This window comes from Hippocampus bargibanti, linkage group LG02 (genome assembly GCF_051943395.1).
Source record: "Hippocampus bargibanti isolate YZ-2025 linkage group LG02, ASM5194339v1, whole genome shotgun sequence".
Lineage (NCBI taxonomy): Eukaryota > Metazoa > Chordata > Actinopteri > Syngnathiformes > Syngnathidae > Hippocampus > Hippocampus bargibanti.
This window is the reverse complement of record NC_142735.1, coordinates 35997142-36012548: the sequence shown is the minus strand read 5'-3', so window position 1 is coordinate 36012548 and position 15407 is coordinate 35997142. Positions and strand designations below refer to the sequence as shown.

At 39.4% G+C, this 15407-nt stretch overlaps 1 protein-coding gene across 2 annotated transcripts; it reads right to left on the bottom strand.

Moving 5' to 3' along the window:
- Nucleotides 1-2076: 2076 nt before the first annotated feature.
- Nucleotides 2077-13288, bottom strand: LOC148902558 (histone RNA hairpin-binding protein-like). 2 transcript variants are annotated; one of them, XM_089018687.1, is made up of 10 exons: nucleotides 13149-13288; nucleotides 11947-12014; nucleotides 10422-10614; nucleotides 9195-9339; nucleotides 6683-6796; nucleotides 5125-5196; nucleotides 4927-5049; nucleotides 4116-4271; nucleotides 3182-3281; nucleotides 2077-2494 (listed from the first exon to the last, which is right to left on the bottom strand). In XM_089018687.1, the coding sequence occupies exons 5-10, from the start codon at nucleotides 6712-6714 to the stop codon at nucleotides 2423-2425; spliced, it is 555 nt and encodes a 184-aa protein (XP_088874813.1). In that variant the 5' UTR covers nucleotides 6715-6796; nucleotides 9195-9339; nucleotides 10422-10614; nucleotides 11947-12014; nucleotides 13149-13288; the 3' UTR covers nucleotides 2077-2422. The 2 variants fall into 2 exon arrangements, with proteins under 2 accessions (XP_088874813.1, XP_088874822.1); XM_089018696.1 differs by lacking the exon at nucleotides 2077-2494 and adding an exon at nucleotides 2518-2693.
- Between the last annotated feature and the right edge of the window lie 2119 nt (nucleotides 13289-15407).

Below are 15407 nucleotides of genomic sequence, written 5' to 3'. Positions count from 1 at the left end.
TCCGAGTCTTCCTCTGAATTGAAAGTAGCTCATTTGGCGATATAAAAAGATGTCAGCGCCCCCAATCGGCAGGAGGGGGAACGCTGTCAGAAAAGGTACAGTGAGACCTCAACTTACAAACTTTTCGTCTTACAAACGTCAAATTTATTAAAAATAAACCTTATAATAAGCACTATTTTCATAATACACACCCACCACGGCTGGCGGAGTGATCTTCGGCGGAAGCACACGACCGAATAGCACCAGAGGTTAAGTTACCAACAGTCCTTATGGAAGGTGACTCTCCTTCCATAAACCATCAACGACCATCAAAAAGGTAAATAAAACTTTATTTTACAGCACAGTTTATTTCTTTAATTACAGTCGTCATGTAATGCGCCTCTTTCCAAACAGCAATTCCCTTTGACCTTCGACCTCCAACGCCATTCCATTAACCCATCAATTACCATCACAAATGTAAATAAAGTGACTTTATTATACGGTGCAGTGTATTTCTTTCATTACAATACAATAGCACATTTATTATACATAGAATAAGGTATGTTGTGTGTAGTTTTAAGGCTTATATAGTTGAAAAGTATATTTTATGGAAACCCGGGAACGGATTATTCCCATTTTGATGGTTTCCTATGGGAATTTCTTTTTTGAGATACACACTTTTCGTCTTACACACTCTGTCTGGGAACCAATTAAGTTCGTAAGTTGAGGTCTCACTGTATTTCTGTAAAAAAAAAAAAAAAAAAAAAAACAGCCCTGGCCTCACAGTGCACGGGTTCGATTCCGGTTTCGACCTTCCTGTGTAGGGGTTTGCATGTTCTACGCGTACCTGCATGGTTTTTCTATGGGTATAAAAAAATATATACAAAATTCTTCTCAATGGTTTTAGTAGCATCAAACCGCTCGCTTCGTTTGCAATGAAAAAAAAACATACCGAGATAGATGCTAACGCAGCGATTTGGTGATAAACCGGATGGTACCCATAATTGACAAATGTGCGTTTTTCCGTACAATTTTCTTGTACGTCGTACACGTCTTAAAATGCATCACGGCAAAAACGTACAGGTTGACAGGTATGACTTCTTGACCAAACATCCATCCACAAAAATCAATCCTTTGTCCTCGTTTGACCCTATATATTCTCCATATAAATACCCAGCAGATAAATGTCAATATAGCATAATCACTACTAGCTGTAGCTAGCTAGATATTAGCTATCTGTTAGCTCTAGCTGGCTGTCTATTAGTTTAGCTATCTATTAGCTCTCGTTCAAGCTAGGTGTCTATTATCTATTTGCTTTAGCTAGCTATCTATTAGCTATATAGCTAGCTTTCTGTCTATTTGACGCTGGCGCGTGTGGCTGCCGCTGCTCACCCACAGAAAAACTTATCCTGTGACTGTAAAGTGACCTTGAGAGTTTTGAAAGGTACTTAGAAATGAAATGTATTATTATTATTCAGAGTAGTAGTAGTATAGTAGGAAGTATATGCAAATTAAAGTGATACGTTAGTAAAACAGTTTTCTTGATTAGAATACCACACCTCTTGAGTTCTAAGCACGATCAGCTGTAACCAATGAAACATTGTCTTCCATGAACTGATAAATTTGTAACCTGGCAAATAAGCTCTTCCTGTGAAGGAGTTTCAAGTCGTAAATTATTTCTGTGATAAAGGAGTTTCCCAAGTCCTAAATTCTGTCCAAGGCCAAATCTCCTAGATGAAGATGACAGTTTAATAAACTGTGTCTGTTGTGCTTCGATTGTGTAAATTCTTATTTTCCATCACTACGTATGGTATAAAATGTTAGTGGTCCTCACAAGACAGTACATACAAACACACATACAGACTATTTGTGGAGTTTGCATGGTACAGTCCAACGGAGGGGTGTTCCGTCTCAGCTTACATTGAGTTATCTAGATTAAAGGTGACGTTTTGTCAGATAATAAATGAAAACTCAAATTAGTCAACATGGTAACAAGTTTTTATTTATATTTCCAACTTTTTACCAAGAAGCAAACATTACAAAATATGACATTTCTATGAACCCCCCCCCCCAATATAAACAGCCCAATAACCTCCCTCCTCTCCTTTTAAAATCGTACACTGAAATCAAATATTTTTGTTCAACTTGTCCCTTACAGTCCACAATATTTGTGTGCTCCAAGTGCGTCGGTGAAGCAAAAGCACAGAAACCAATTCGACTGACATAATTAATACTGAAAAAGAAACTGGTCCCCGAGACATTTGTTTAAAAACAAAAACAAGTTCTAATAAGGCACTGCTAAGAGTGCATGCGATGATCAAGTAGTTTACAAACAGGAACAGAGGCTTTCAGGAAAGAAAAATATATATATTTCATGTTTAGGGACTCAAAGTAGAAGATTTGAAAGAGATTTGATAACAAAACCAAACAATTAGCTCAAGCGCTAAAGCATGTCAAGCTCCGCTGTGGTTTCCATCTTCTGCATTTTGACTGGAGTTCCTGCAAGGTCCTCATCCTGGAACACATCAAGCATTTCAATAAATACAAAATAACTTGGTCAATACATCTGTGTAAGCTCTCAGTCGTATAGGAGTGGTCCATCGATGAGAAGGTTTCTTCAGACGTCATCTGTACTTCTTTCAAGGTGTCGGACGTTTGGCTTCTTATCCAAGAGGCTTCGTCAGCGAACATTTTTTTGGCTGGTAGTTTTGGCCCTATATATACAGTAAAGTCTCGTTATATCGATATTCAAGGGAGTCCGAAAAAAATATCGATATAACCGGGACTATCGATATATCCGACCCTGTTTGCACGTAATTTTCTCTGTGCGTGCATAGAAATAGTATCGATATAACCGGGACTATCGATATATCCGATATCGATATAACGAGACTTTACTGTATATATATATCCCTACTGTCCAGATGTGGCGGTGCCGGGGTATAGAGGACAAAAACAGTCGGCTGCCATTTTCTTGTTAGGAGAACGGGCTCGTTCGCAAACGACACATTACTCATTGTGGAAGCTCCGTGTGTATCCCGAAAAATAGTTTGTATGCCAAGGTAAAATGTTCATAAATTTAACGTTCGGAAACCGAAAAGTTCGTAAGCCAAGGGCTTCGTAAAGCGAGCTATCACTCTAATATGACATCACAAAGACACGGAGAGTCATTCAGTCTTCAGTGAGTGAGTGTAAATCTCACCTCTGGTGACAAGTTGAACGCGCATGTCCCATTCCCGGTATCTGACAATATGGGAAAGTCGATCTCAATGTCCATGACATCCTCAAAACGAAGTTCGTCCCTGGAAAAGTCAGATCACAAAACACGTGAAAAGAATCCCAAATGCTGCATTAAAGGACAACCGACAAGTTGTGTCCATCATTTGTAAAATGGCTTCAAATGACTTCTACTGAGAGTATTTGACAAACATTCCAGCGCATATAGCGATATTTTACGTTTATAAGACTGCCGCTGAATATTCCGGTCTTGTTTTTGAGTTGGTGACGAGTCCTCACGTTACGTCACTGAAGGAACGCCCCTGACCGAAAAAAGGACACATTGTAGCAGTCCTTCCATCACGTCAATGCATTTTGCTGTACTTGTTTGGTCTGAGAACTTCGTGTTGCACCAAAAAGAGGCAGAAGAGGGCGACAAAGCTCCGCGTAAAGAATTAATCAGCCGGTGGAAACGGGCTCCTTACACTAAGCTTTTCTAGTGCTACATTTTCCGCCCATATTGTCTCAAAATGGCACAGAATAAATTCTTTAATGGATTGCAAACATGTATGCTTTCCTCTTCAGAACTATTTGAATCATATTCATAACTGGAGGTGTAACAAGAAAGCATATTCTCCCAATCTGAAGCCATTGTTTTGATTCTCCAGCAAGGCAAGACATCAAGACGAACAAGGGGGCGGGACATTCTGAAACTGGCCACTTCCGGGTTTATTTTTGTGTGTGCAGATTTTGGACACTTGAAGTCATTTTTTTATTGGTGTTTTGCATTTGACTAAAAATATCATCCTGCGTGTTTTGGCTATTTTAGCTGCTATAAAACGTTTTTTTCTGATGTCAGTTCGGAAACAAAAAAGTGACGTCGGTTGTCCTTTCAAATAAAAAGCGTCACGTTTGCTTACACGTGAGTGCCGTTGACTTCTCCTCCGTCTTCTGTCGGTGGGTCCCACGCGTGGAGCTTGACCTTCCACAGCTTGATCTGCTGGTCCCAGGAACGCCGACTGTACTTCCTGAACTTATTGGGAGTTTTGGGATGAACGCCGGGCTGTCGCATGTGCCTGGCAAAGGTAGAGAAACTCGTTTCCATCCGCAGTTTTCGTATTGCATTTATTACTACGGTGAACTTATGATCAAGGTTATGTATGAACTGGATAGCTAGCTAGAAGGATGGTTATATAGCTAATGGATAACTAGCTAGAGGGCTAATGAATGGCTGTTGAGATAGCTAGCTAGCAAGATGGCTGTCTCGATAGCTATCTATTGGCTTCACTCGTCACTTCTTTTTATTTATCTCACTATTTGCTATCTAGCTGGCTAGCTATCTATTAGCTCGGTAGCGGCGGCCAGAGAGGAGTAGCTGGAAAAGGTGGTGGGCAGGGTGCGGAGGGTCCAGTAGGATTTTCTACGCCCTTGTTTAGATTCTTGCTAGCTTCTAGATACCTAATAGTTAGAAAGCTATCCAGCCAGCTAGGTAGCTAGCTCATAGAAAAACGATAGCACACTTATCTCTTTCTTCTACGCTCATAACGACTCTCCAACGTTTGGATGCCATCGTTACTTACAGAACTTGCTACTGACGAGAACGACCCTAATACAACTGCTAGAATACGCTAAACAAACAAGCTAATGTGGCTAATGTTTGCTATCATTTAGCGTTAAAAAATGAATACATACAATTTTATAACACCAATGTGTGTGTTTATATGGACCTACTTGGGAACTTCTTTGATATATCGATCATAGGCCAGCGTATTCTTGCCGTAGTTGATCTGTTTCTGTCGTCGTAGCAACACAGCCTCGTCCATTTCTACGTTGTCCCCCTCTTTGGAGTCGCAGCTGCGGAATTATTTTGAAAAAAAAAATGAAGTGGTGCCGAAATGGACTGGTAAATGCTTCAGAGAGGTAACACACCTGCCCGAAGAGCCAGAAGATGTCTTCCTCTCTCTTTGGGTGACTTCTGCAGCAAGTATCCTCCTCCTATAACTGAACAAGTGGATATACGATGGATTACAAATAGCCGATTGCTAATATTTAAAACATTTGATAGGAAAATGTATTGAATTGATTCCATTTTGGAAGTATGACAGAAGTGTGATATGCATGAGTTACCATATTTTCTGCACTATAAGGCGCACATAAAAGAAAATATTTTTATGGGGACCTGGGAATGGATTATTCTCATTTTAATGGTTTCCTATGGGAAATTCATTTTTGGGATACACACTTTTCGCCTCACACACTCTGTCTCGGAACCAATTACGTTCATAAGCCAAGGTATCGCTGTATGACATAAGTGTGATATGCATGAGTTGCTGTATTTGTTGTTGTTAAAGCGCATTGTATTTTGGACAGCCACCCTCATTTCAAGCTCACATAACTCCAGACCCATATAACTTAGGAATGAACTTTTTTTTCCCAAGTAAGCACTTTGTTCCAGCTTCGGCTGTTGTTAAAGCGCTGTATAAACCAATATGTATGGAAGCATTGTATTTTGGACAGCCACCCTCATTTCAAGCTCACATAACTCCAGACCCATATAACTTAGGAATTAACTATTTTTTTCTGATGAAAGAAGAGAGACTAAGGTTTCTTACGCTGAATTGAATGTTTATATTGTCCGAAAACTCAATACAGGTAACATCCGATTTAGGAACACGACCTTTTTTTATTTTTTAATTCTATGCCTGGCACCGCAACGTGCTAGCTGGCCGATGTTTTTTGCCTTCCACGAGGCGGCAGCATTTGCCTTTTGTCCATATTAGTGCTTTGTTACTACTTGAGCTGTTATTAAAGCTCTAGATAAACCAATTTGTATATATTGCATTGTATTTTTGGACACCCGCTCCCATTTCAAGCTCATATAATTTAGGAATTAACTCTTTTTTTTTTCCCTGACGAAAGAAGAGTCTCTCCAGATACAGTTAGCTAACTCACTAGACAGCCATATAGCTAATAAATAGCCAGCTACATAGCTAGCTAGCCAGCCAGATAGCTCATAATAATAATAATACATTTCATTTCTAAGCGCCTTTCAAAACTCTCAAGATTGCAAATGGATAGCAAATCGATAGCCAGCTAGGTAGCTATCTAATAGATAGCAAATATATTGCCAGCTAGGTAGCCAGCTAATATATAGAAAATGGATAGCAAATAGATAGATAGCGAGGTAGCTAGACAGATATTTAATCGAAAGCATAGATAGCAAAAGGATAGGAAGCTATGTAGCTGGCTAATATCTATCTAGTTAGCTAACTGTCTTCCTGGCTATCTGTCTAGCTAGCTAGCTATGTAGCTGGCAATTTATTAGCTATATGGATATCTAGCTAGTTAGCTAACTGTCCAGCTGGCTATCTATTACCCATCTGTTATCTAGCTGGCGAGCTTTGTATCTATTTGTAATATCTATCTATTTATAATAATAATCCATTTCATTTCGAAGCGCCTTTCAAAACTCTCAAGGACACTTTACCGCTGCATGTCTCTCTGCACATTTCTCCTCATCTCGTCATCCTCCACCTGGCTTCCCCAGTCGGTCCGTCGAGCGATCCGAGACACTGGACCTCTGCTTTCTGGAGTGGTAAAACTGGAAAGGAAAAAATGGAAAAACAAGGAAGACTTAAAAACTCGTAGAAACCTTAGATTCTCTTCTTTCATCAGAAAAAAAAAGAGTTAATTCCTAAATTATATAGGTCTGGAGTTATCTGAGCTTGAAATGACGGTGGTTGTCCAAAATACAATGCAGAGGCGTAGAACTCACCAGACAGTAATACAATACAATACAAGGCGTAGAATTAAAATGTTAAAAATAGGGTCTGGGGGTCGTGGTCGTAAGTCGAGTCGGTCGTAAGTCGGACGTTACCTGTACATACATATTGGCTTATATAGGGCTTGAACAACAGCTGAAGCTGGAACAAAGCACTAACTTGGAAAAAAAAGGGAAATGCTGCCACCTTGTGGAAGGGAAAAAAACATTGCCAGAGGTCTGGCCAGCGTTTTATCGGCACTCAAGCTTGCTGGCTAACTAGCTGGCTACCTATTTGCTATCTAGTAATCAGCTAGCTATCTTGCACATCCTCTCGGGTCACCGTTGCTGGCTACCTAGCTGGCTATCTATTTGCGATCTAGCTGGCTATCTGTTAGTTATGTATTAGCCAGCTAGCTAACTTGATCTATTTGAGTTATTCCTGTTTGAACGGGGTTACCGTTGCTGGCCACCTAGCTAGGTATCTATTTGATATCTATTAGCTGTCTAACTAGCTACCTACCTATTAGTCATCTATTAGCTAGATAGCTAACTTGATCTATTTGAGTTATTCCCGATTGAACGGGGTCACCGTTTCTGGCTACCGAGCTAGCTGTTAGTTGTCGAACTAGCTAACTAGCTAGTTAGCTATCTATTAGGCATCTATTAGCTAACTAATTTGATCACTTTGAGTTACTCCCAGTTGAACGAAGTCACAGTTGCTGGCTACCTAGCTAGATATCTATTAGCTGTTTAACTAGCTACCTATCTATTAGTCATCTATTAGCGAGCTAGCTAACTTGATCTATTTGGATTATTCCTGGTTGAACGGGGTCACCGTTTTTGGCTACCTAGCTAGCTATCTAGTTGCTATCTATTAGCTGTCTAAATAGCTAGCTAGCTATCTAGCTAACTTGCTCTATTTGAGTTATTCCTGGTTGAGTGAACCTTGAGAGTTTTGAAAGGCGCTGATAAATGAAATGTATTATTATTATTATTATCTAGCAAAAAATAAATACATTTGGGACACTTTACAGTAACAGGATATTTTTTTGCGGGTGAGCAGCGGCAGCCACACGCACCAGCGTTCACTCAACCCGGAAGTAATATAAAGTTAAAAAACAAATATCTGTATTCAGCTCCAACATGAGGTTCACAAACACATCGATTATTAAGCTCAATGAGCAGGTTTAAATATTTGAAACAGTTTTCGCCTTACACACTAATTTATTTATTATAAATAATATGTCTGATTATTATTACAATATTTTGAAAATCTCATGTGCCGAACATTTATTTCCCATAAGAAACCATTAAAATGAGAATAATCCGTTCCCCAGGTGCCCATAAAACATAATTTTCTACTAAATAAGCCTTAAAACTACACAAAATATCCTTTTTTATGTATAATAAATGTGCTTTTGTCTTGTAATTAAAGAAATAAACTGTATAATATGTATAATAAACTTGTTTTATTGACCTTGATGGTCGTTGATGTCGTTGCCCCTTGATGATATCCGAGTGAAGTTGCGGTGCTTTCTCGCTGATAATACCCTCACGCACTGTCCCCTGCTAGCTGCTTTTCGTTCATCCAAATCAACAGAAGTTTTTTCAACCTCTTCTATTGCCTGAGACCGTTGCTTACACAACACAGACACCCTTAGCCACTTGTAGCAATGGTCGACTTAGCATACTGGTACTGGGACGCTAAGTCACACAAACTCACACCTTGTTTGTGTTTTTTGATGATCTCCTTCTTCTGCTCGACCGTCATTTTCTTCTGTGTCCTCTTCGGCTTAACACTAGCCTGTGGTGTTTTTTTTTGGGGGTCCCATAATAGCAAAAGTACTCCACTCGATAACAAACCACGTCTGCACTTAAAGAAAGGAAGTGATGAAAACTAGTCCGCCAGCCACCGTGGCGCTGTGTGGTTTGATTCGTCCGCCGAAAACTAGTTTGTATGCCAAGATTATATTCTCGTGAATTTAATGTTAATAAGGCAAAAAGTTCGTGAGCTAAAGCGTTTGTAAGATGAGCTATCAGTGCATGTCATAATTCATAATTCATAATTTCATTATCATTCATAATTAATAATAATAAATACACCACCACCGAGAATAAAATTGTACCAACAATGGAGCATATGCACACTTGGAATGATGTTTGAGTGGGATGATATTCATAATAATAATAATAATAATAATAATAATAATAATAATAATAATAATAATAATAATACCCTCAAGGCTCTGCGCAGGCTGTAGTGGGAGTGGTTTTGTTACTTCTACGGGGCTCTCGGTTGACTCTTTGGCTTTCTTTTCTTGCTTTGCTTTGGACACTTTCATTGCTTTTTCCATCATGGAAGGAGGTTGGGCCAACTCCATCTGCACAGTAAAAAGTGATTCAAGATTTAAAAAAAAATGCACCAGAAATTCAGGAAAAAGCTTTCGGCTGCTTGTTATTTTAATACAGTGGGGTCTCGGTTTACGAACACCTTGCCTTACGAAATTTACGAATGTTAAATTTATGAAAATTAAACCTTGGATTAAGCACTACTTTTCGCGATACATACGCCCCACCGCAGATGGCGGAGTAATCTTCGGCGGAAGAACACCAAAGCACATGCCTCCAAGGAGTTTTTTACAGATACTATTGCTGTAATGGGACCGAAAAAGACCCCACCCACCGAAGCGGTGTGTGTGTGTGTGTGTGTGTATATATATATATACATATATATACATATATATATATATATATATACCTACTGTCCAGATGTGGCGGTGCCGGACTCTGCTATGATAGGTCCCTGCTCTCAGGTTGGGGGGAGCAGAGGACTACTCCCTGCGGCTACACTGATTACTTCTATTGTCCTGCCTGATAATGGGGTCAATGACTGGCCTGATTGCCCCATTTGCACTGGTATCGCCTCATCAGCATAACTAAGGCTATGTTGCCTAAGAAGTCTGTCGTACGAACGATCCAAATTAAACCTCACCCCACCATGGCGATTTAGTGAAGGGTATTGCTGTTTTATGAAAATAGCTTCTTTTACTCCCCCTTTCAAACCATGTATTTTCTTTCGCTAAGATTTTAACCTCCCTGTCGCCAAATGTATGGTTGCTAGCTAGTGTTTTTTTGAGAATCTGTTGAGTCTCCCCAATGTATTGCTAATGCTTGGCTCTCGATTCCAGGAATGACGATCCCATACCACGCGCGATTTATCTAAAGGAAGCTAACAGCAGGGCATTGTGCCGATCGCCGATTCAGAATTGAAAAATCGTCATTTTCATTCATAAACGATAACCCGGAATGGGATCATGAAAATTGCACTCATTACGGCAAAGCCAGAGTAGTTGGCATTATCACAATCAATTAATTTACAGTAATGTAATATCCTAAATGCATTCTTACACTGTGATCTTTCAAAACACCTTAAACACCTTTGTTACTGTGAATATGTCCTGACCTGTTTTTTGACAGGTAGAGTCGTTTCTTGGGGAGCAGGTCCCAACGCCAACCCCAAGAGCCGATCTGAATAAGGAACATTTTTCTCCACACTTTCTCTGAACTTGCCATCCCATTTGGCGTACAGTATCGTTCCGGCAATGCCGCCGCTGACGGTCATCAAGCCAGCTGTGACCACTTTGGCAGCACCGCCGCTGCAGGAAAAAAAAAAAGAGAAAAAAAAAACATGAAAAAGATGAGAATTGGTTTCTACATCTGTATTTGATGTGTGTGTGTGTGTGTGTGTATGACTAGTCTTGTGAGGACCAATAACATTTTATACCATATGTAATGAGGACATTTTTGACAAGTGAGGACCATTTGGCCGCTCCTCACAAGTTTTTCATTCTAAAGGTTTCTAGACGATCTATATCTGCTTCTGTTAAAGTTTCAGAAAGGTCCTCACAAATTCAACCAAAATGATTTTTGGTGTGTATTTTCATTTCACTCGGATACACACAATTTTTACTCACTGTGTGTGTTTATGTGTGTGTGCGTGTGGTTAATGAGAGGAAAAAGTTCATACCACAAAAAGTAAAATGATATTTTAACCAAATTCACTAGAGGGGTGAGGACGTTGAATGTACCCATTCAGAACCCCCACTCCTGCTGTTATTTCAGTTTCAAGTCCACTTTTTATTTCTTTGTTTTTTAAGAAGTTGACGTGGGAAATGGGCTGACATTTAGTCTTCAAATGGAACACCAGTTTTTCTCTAAACAACGGTGGTCCTCACTCCTTATCTGGAGTTATCCGGAACTCACCAAACCTTTGAAACAGAAATGTGTGTGTGTGTGTGTGTGTGTGTGTGTGTGTGTGTGTGTGTGTGTGTGTGTTTGTGTGTGTGTGTGTTTGTGTGTGTGTGTGTTTGTATGACTAGTCTTGTGAGGACCAATAACATTTTATACCAGACGTAGTGAGGACATTTTTGACAAGTGAGGACCTTTTGGCCGGTCCTCACCAGTTTGTCATTCTAGAGGCTTCTCGACGGTCTTTATATGCATCTGTTAAACTTTCAGAAAGGTCCTCACAAATTCACCCAAAATTATTTTTTGGTGTGTATTTTCATTCTGAGTGTGTTTCACTGAGTGTGTTTATGTGTGTGTGTGTGTGTGTGTGTGTGTGTGTGTGTGTGTGTGTGTGTGTGTGTGTGTGTGTGTGTGTGTGTGTGTGTGTGCGTGGTTAATGAGAGGAAAAAGTTCATACCACAAAAAGTAAAACGATATTTTAACCAAATTCACTAGAGGGGTGAGGACGTTGAATGTACCCATTCAGAACCCCCACTCCTGCTGTTATTTCAGTTTCAAGTCCACTTTTTATTTCTTTGTTTTTTAAGAAGTTCAAGTGGGAAATGGGCTGAAATTTAGTCTTCAAATGGAACACCAGTTCTTCTCTAAACAACGGTGGTCCTCACTCCTTATCTGGAGTTATCCGGAACTCACCAAACCTTTGAAACAGAAATGTGTGTGTGCGTGTGTGTGTGTGTTACCTGCTTTCCCCAGCTGCATAGTGTCTACGGGGTTGCAGACCGGTGAGAGGCGTTCGTCCATAGTTTTTCTAAGAAACAAAATGTAGCCAATCGTGTTAAAATTGTCATCAAATGGTGAGTACTTTTAATGTACATTCACTTTAATTTCAATGTTATTGTGCTGATGACCATTTTATATCTGAGTTTTAGGTGATGCACAGTGAGGTGTGGACAAGGATTGATCGCTGTCAGATACGGATTATTATTATTATTGCATTTTCTGTGTAGCTCTTTCTCTTGTTTCTATTTATAACTGTATTTATTTATTGTATTCTATTTGCGATTGTATTTTATTTATAAAAGTACCTATGCTTGTCTGTGACTGTAAAGTGCCTTGAGAGCTTTGAAAGGCGCTTCAAATGAAATGTATTATTATTATTATTATTTAGAATCATTTCATGTTTCATACGAAAAACAAATAAACTTACGATTGTTTGGTTAACGGGAACAGTTTCTGTGTTGTCTAAGCAACGGTCTCAGGCAATAGAAGAGGTTGAAAAACTTCTGTTGATTTGGATTAACGAAACGCAGGAAGCAGGGGACAGTGTGAGTGAGGGTATTATCGCCGAGAAAGCACGGCAACTTCACACGGATATCATGAAGCGGAAACTACATCATGACCATCAGAATGGTCAATAAAACGACTTTACTATACAGTACAGTTTATTTCTTTAATTACAATACAATATCACACTTATTATACATAAAATAAGATATATTGTGTGAAGTTTTAAGGCTTGTTTAGTAGAAAATTATGTTTTATGGGGACCAGGGAACTGATTTCTCAGTTTTAATGGTTTCTCATGGGAAATAAATGTTTGGCAGACGAACTTTTCGAATTACACACACTTTCTGGGAAGCAATTAAGTTCGTAAAATGAGGTATCACTGTATATACATTGACGGTGAGCTTGTGCGTGCGTGCGTACGCGTGTGTGGTGAAGCTATAATTGTCAAGTGTAACTCAGGTGCACAAAAGTGCTAATACAGAGATGAATATCGATTAGTGTAAATAGAATGACACACATCGGCGATCGCTCCATGAGTCAGGCTCCGGGTCACTGACAACACTTGTAGCTTAGCATGCTAACGTTAACCGTGAGAATGATGCAACGTAACCAGTTGTACACAAAAACAGCAGCTAACGCAGTGTCAAAATCTTACCCGCAATGTGAATTTAGCAACTCTGAAACAAGCCCTGAGCATGGTCGTCTAAACCTTTTTTTTTTGTCCTTAAGTCAAATTGAGTTGAACCCGGACAGAATCCGTGACTCTTTCTTTCCCCTTGGTTTGCTGCTTCCGAGTCTTCCTCTGAATTGAAAGTAGCTCATTTGGCGATATAAAAAGATGTCAGCGCCCCCAATCGGCAGGAGGGGGAACGCTGTCAGAAAAGGTACAGTGAGACCTCAACTTACAAACTTTTCGTCTTACAAACGTCAAATTTATTAAAAATAAACCTTATAATAAGCACTATTTTCATAATACACACCCACCACGGCTGGCGGAGTGATCTTCGGCGGAAACACACGACCGAATAGCACCAGAGGTTAAGTTACCAACAGTCCTTATGGAAGGTGACTCTCCTTCCATAAGCCATCAACGACCATCAAAAAGGTAAATAAAACTTTATTTTACAGCACAGTTTATTTCTTTAATTACAGTCGTCATGTAATGCGCCTCTTTCCAAACAGCAATTCCCTTTGACCTTCGACCTCCAACGCCATTCCATTAAGCCATCAATGACCATCACAAATGTAAATAAAGTGACTTTATGATACAATGCAGTGTATTTCTTTCATTACAATACAATAGCACATTTATTATACATAGAATAAGGTATGTTGTGTGTAGTTCTAAGGCTTATATAGTTGAAAAGTATATTTTATGGAAACCCGGGAACGGATTATTCCCATTTTAATGGTTTCCTATGGGAATTTATTTTTTGAGATACACACTTTTCGCCTTACACACTCTGTCTGGGAACCAATTAAGTTCGTAAGTTGAGGTCTCACTGTATTTATGTAAAAAAAAAAAAAACAGGCCTGGCCTCACAGTGCACGGGTTCGATTCCGGTTTCGACCTTCCTGTGTAGGGGTTTGCATGTTCTACGCGTACCTGCATGGTTTTTCTATGGGTATAAAAAAAATATACAAAATTCTTCTCAATGGTTTTAGTAGCATCAAACCGCTCGCTTCGTTTGCAATGGAAAAAAAAACATACCGAGATAGATGCTAACGCAGCGATTTGGTGATAAACCGGATGGTACCCATAATTGACAAATGTGTGTTTTTCCGTACAATTTTCTTGTACGTCGTACACGTCTTAAAAGGCATCACGGCAAAAACGTACAGGTTGACAGGTATGACTTCTTGACCAAACATCCATCCACAAAAATCAATCCTTTGTCCTCGTTTCACCCTATATATTCTCCATATAAATACCCAGCAGATAAATGTCAATATAGCATAATCACTACTAGCTGTAGCTAGCTAGATATTAGCTATCTGTTAGCTCTAGCTGGCTGTCTATTAGTTTAGCTATCTATTAGCTCTCGCTCAAGCTAGGTGTGTATTATCTATCTATTTGCTTTAGCTAGCCATCTATTAGCTATATAGCTAGCTTTCTGTCTATTTGACGCTGGCGCGTGTGGCTGCCGCTGCTCACCCACAGAAAAACTTATCCTGTGACTGTAAAGTGACCTTGAGAGTTTTGAAATGTATTTAGAAATGAAATGTATTATTATTATTCGGAGTAGTAGTAGTATAGTAGAGTATATGCAAATTAAAGTGATACGTTAGTAAAACATAGTTTTCTTGATTAGAATACCACACCTCTTGAGTTCTAAGCACAGAGGGCAGTAAGCAAGAAAACATTCTTTTCCATGAACTGATAAATTTGTAACCGGGCTAATGAGTTTCAAGTCGTAAATTATTCCTGTGATAAAGGAGTTTCCCAAGTCCTAAATTCTGTCCAAGGCCAGATCTCCTCGATAAAGAGGACAGTTTAACTTGCTGTGTCTGTTGACCTCAGATTGACCCCAGGTTTGTCTGTGCTTCAATTATGTATTCGAGTCACACATGTTGACTAAGCATACAACAGCATGAAACTTTTAAATATGATAACTTCTTGTTTTCCATCACTACGTATGGTATAAAATGTTAGTGGTCCTCACAAGACAGTACATACAAACACACATAGACTATTTGTGGAGTTTGCATGGTACAGTCCAACGGAGGGGTGTTCCGTCTCAGCTTACATTGAGTTATCTAGATTAAAGTTGACGTTTTGTCAGATAATAAATGAAAACTCAAATTAGTCAACATGGTAACAAGTTTTTATTTATATTTCCAACTTTTTACCAAGAAGCAAACATTACAAAATATGACATTTCTATGAACCCCCCCCCCCAATATAAACAGCCCA

What these genes read in the sequence shown, in the direction of transcription:
- LOC148902558 (XM_089018687.1), bottom strand. Translation starts at nt 6,714, where the DNA reads ATGAGGAGAAATGTGCAGAGAGACATGCAGCG. An exon ending in GTGCAGAGAGACATGCAGCG is followed by an intron (nt 5,197 to 6,682) that starts GTAAAGTGTCCT and finishes CCACTTGTTCAG; the next exon opens with TTATAGGAGGAGGATACTTG. An exon ending in GAAGTCAACGGCACTCACGT is followed by an intron (nt 3,282 to 4,115) that starts GTAAGCAAACGT and finishes TGACTTTTCCAG; the next exon opens with GGACGAACTTCGTTTTGAGG.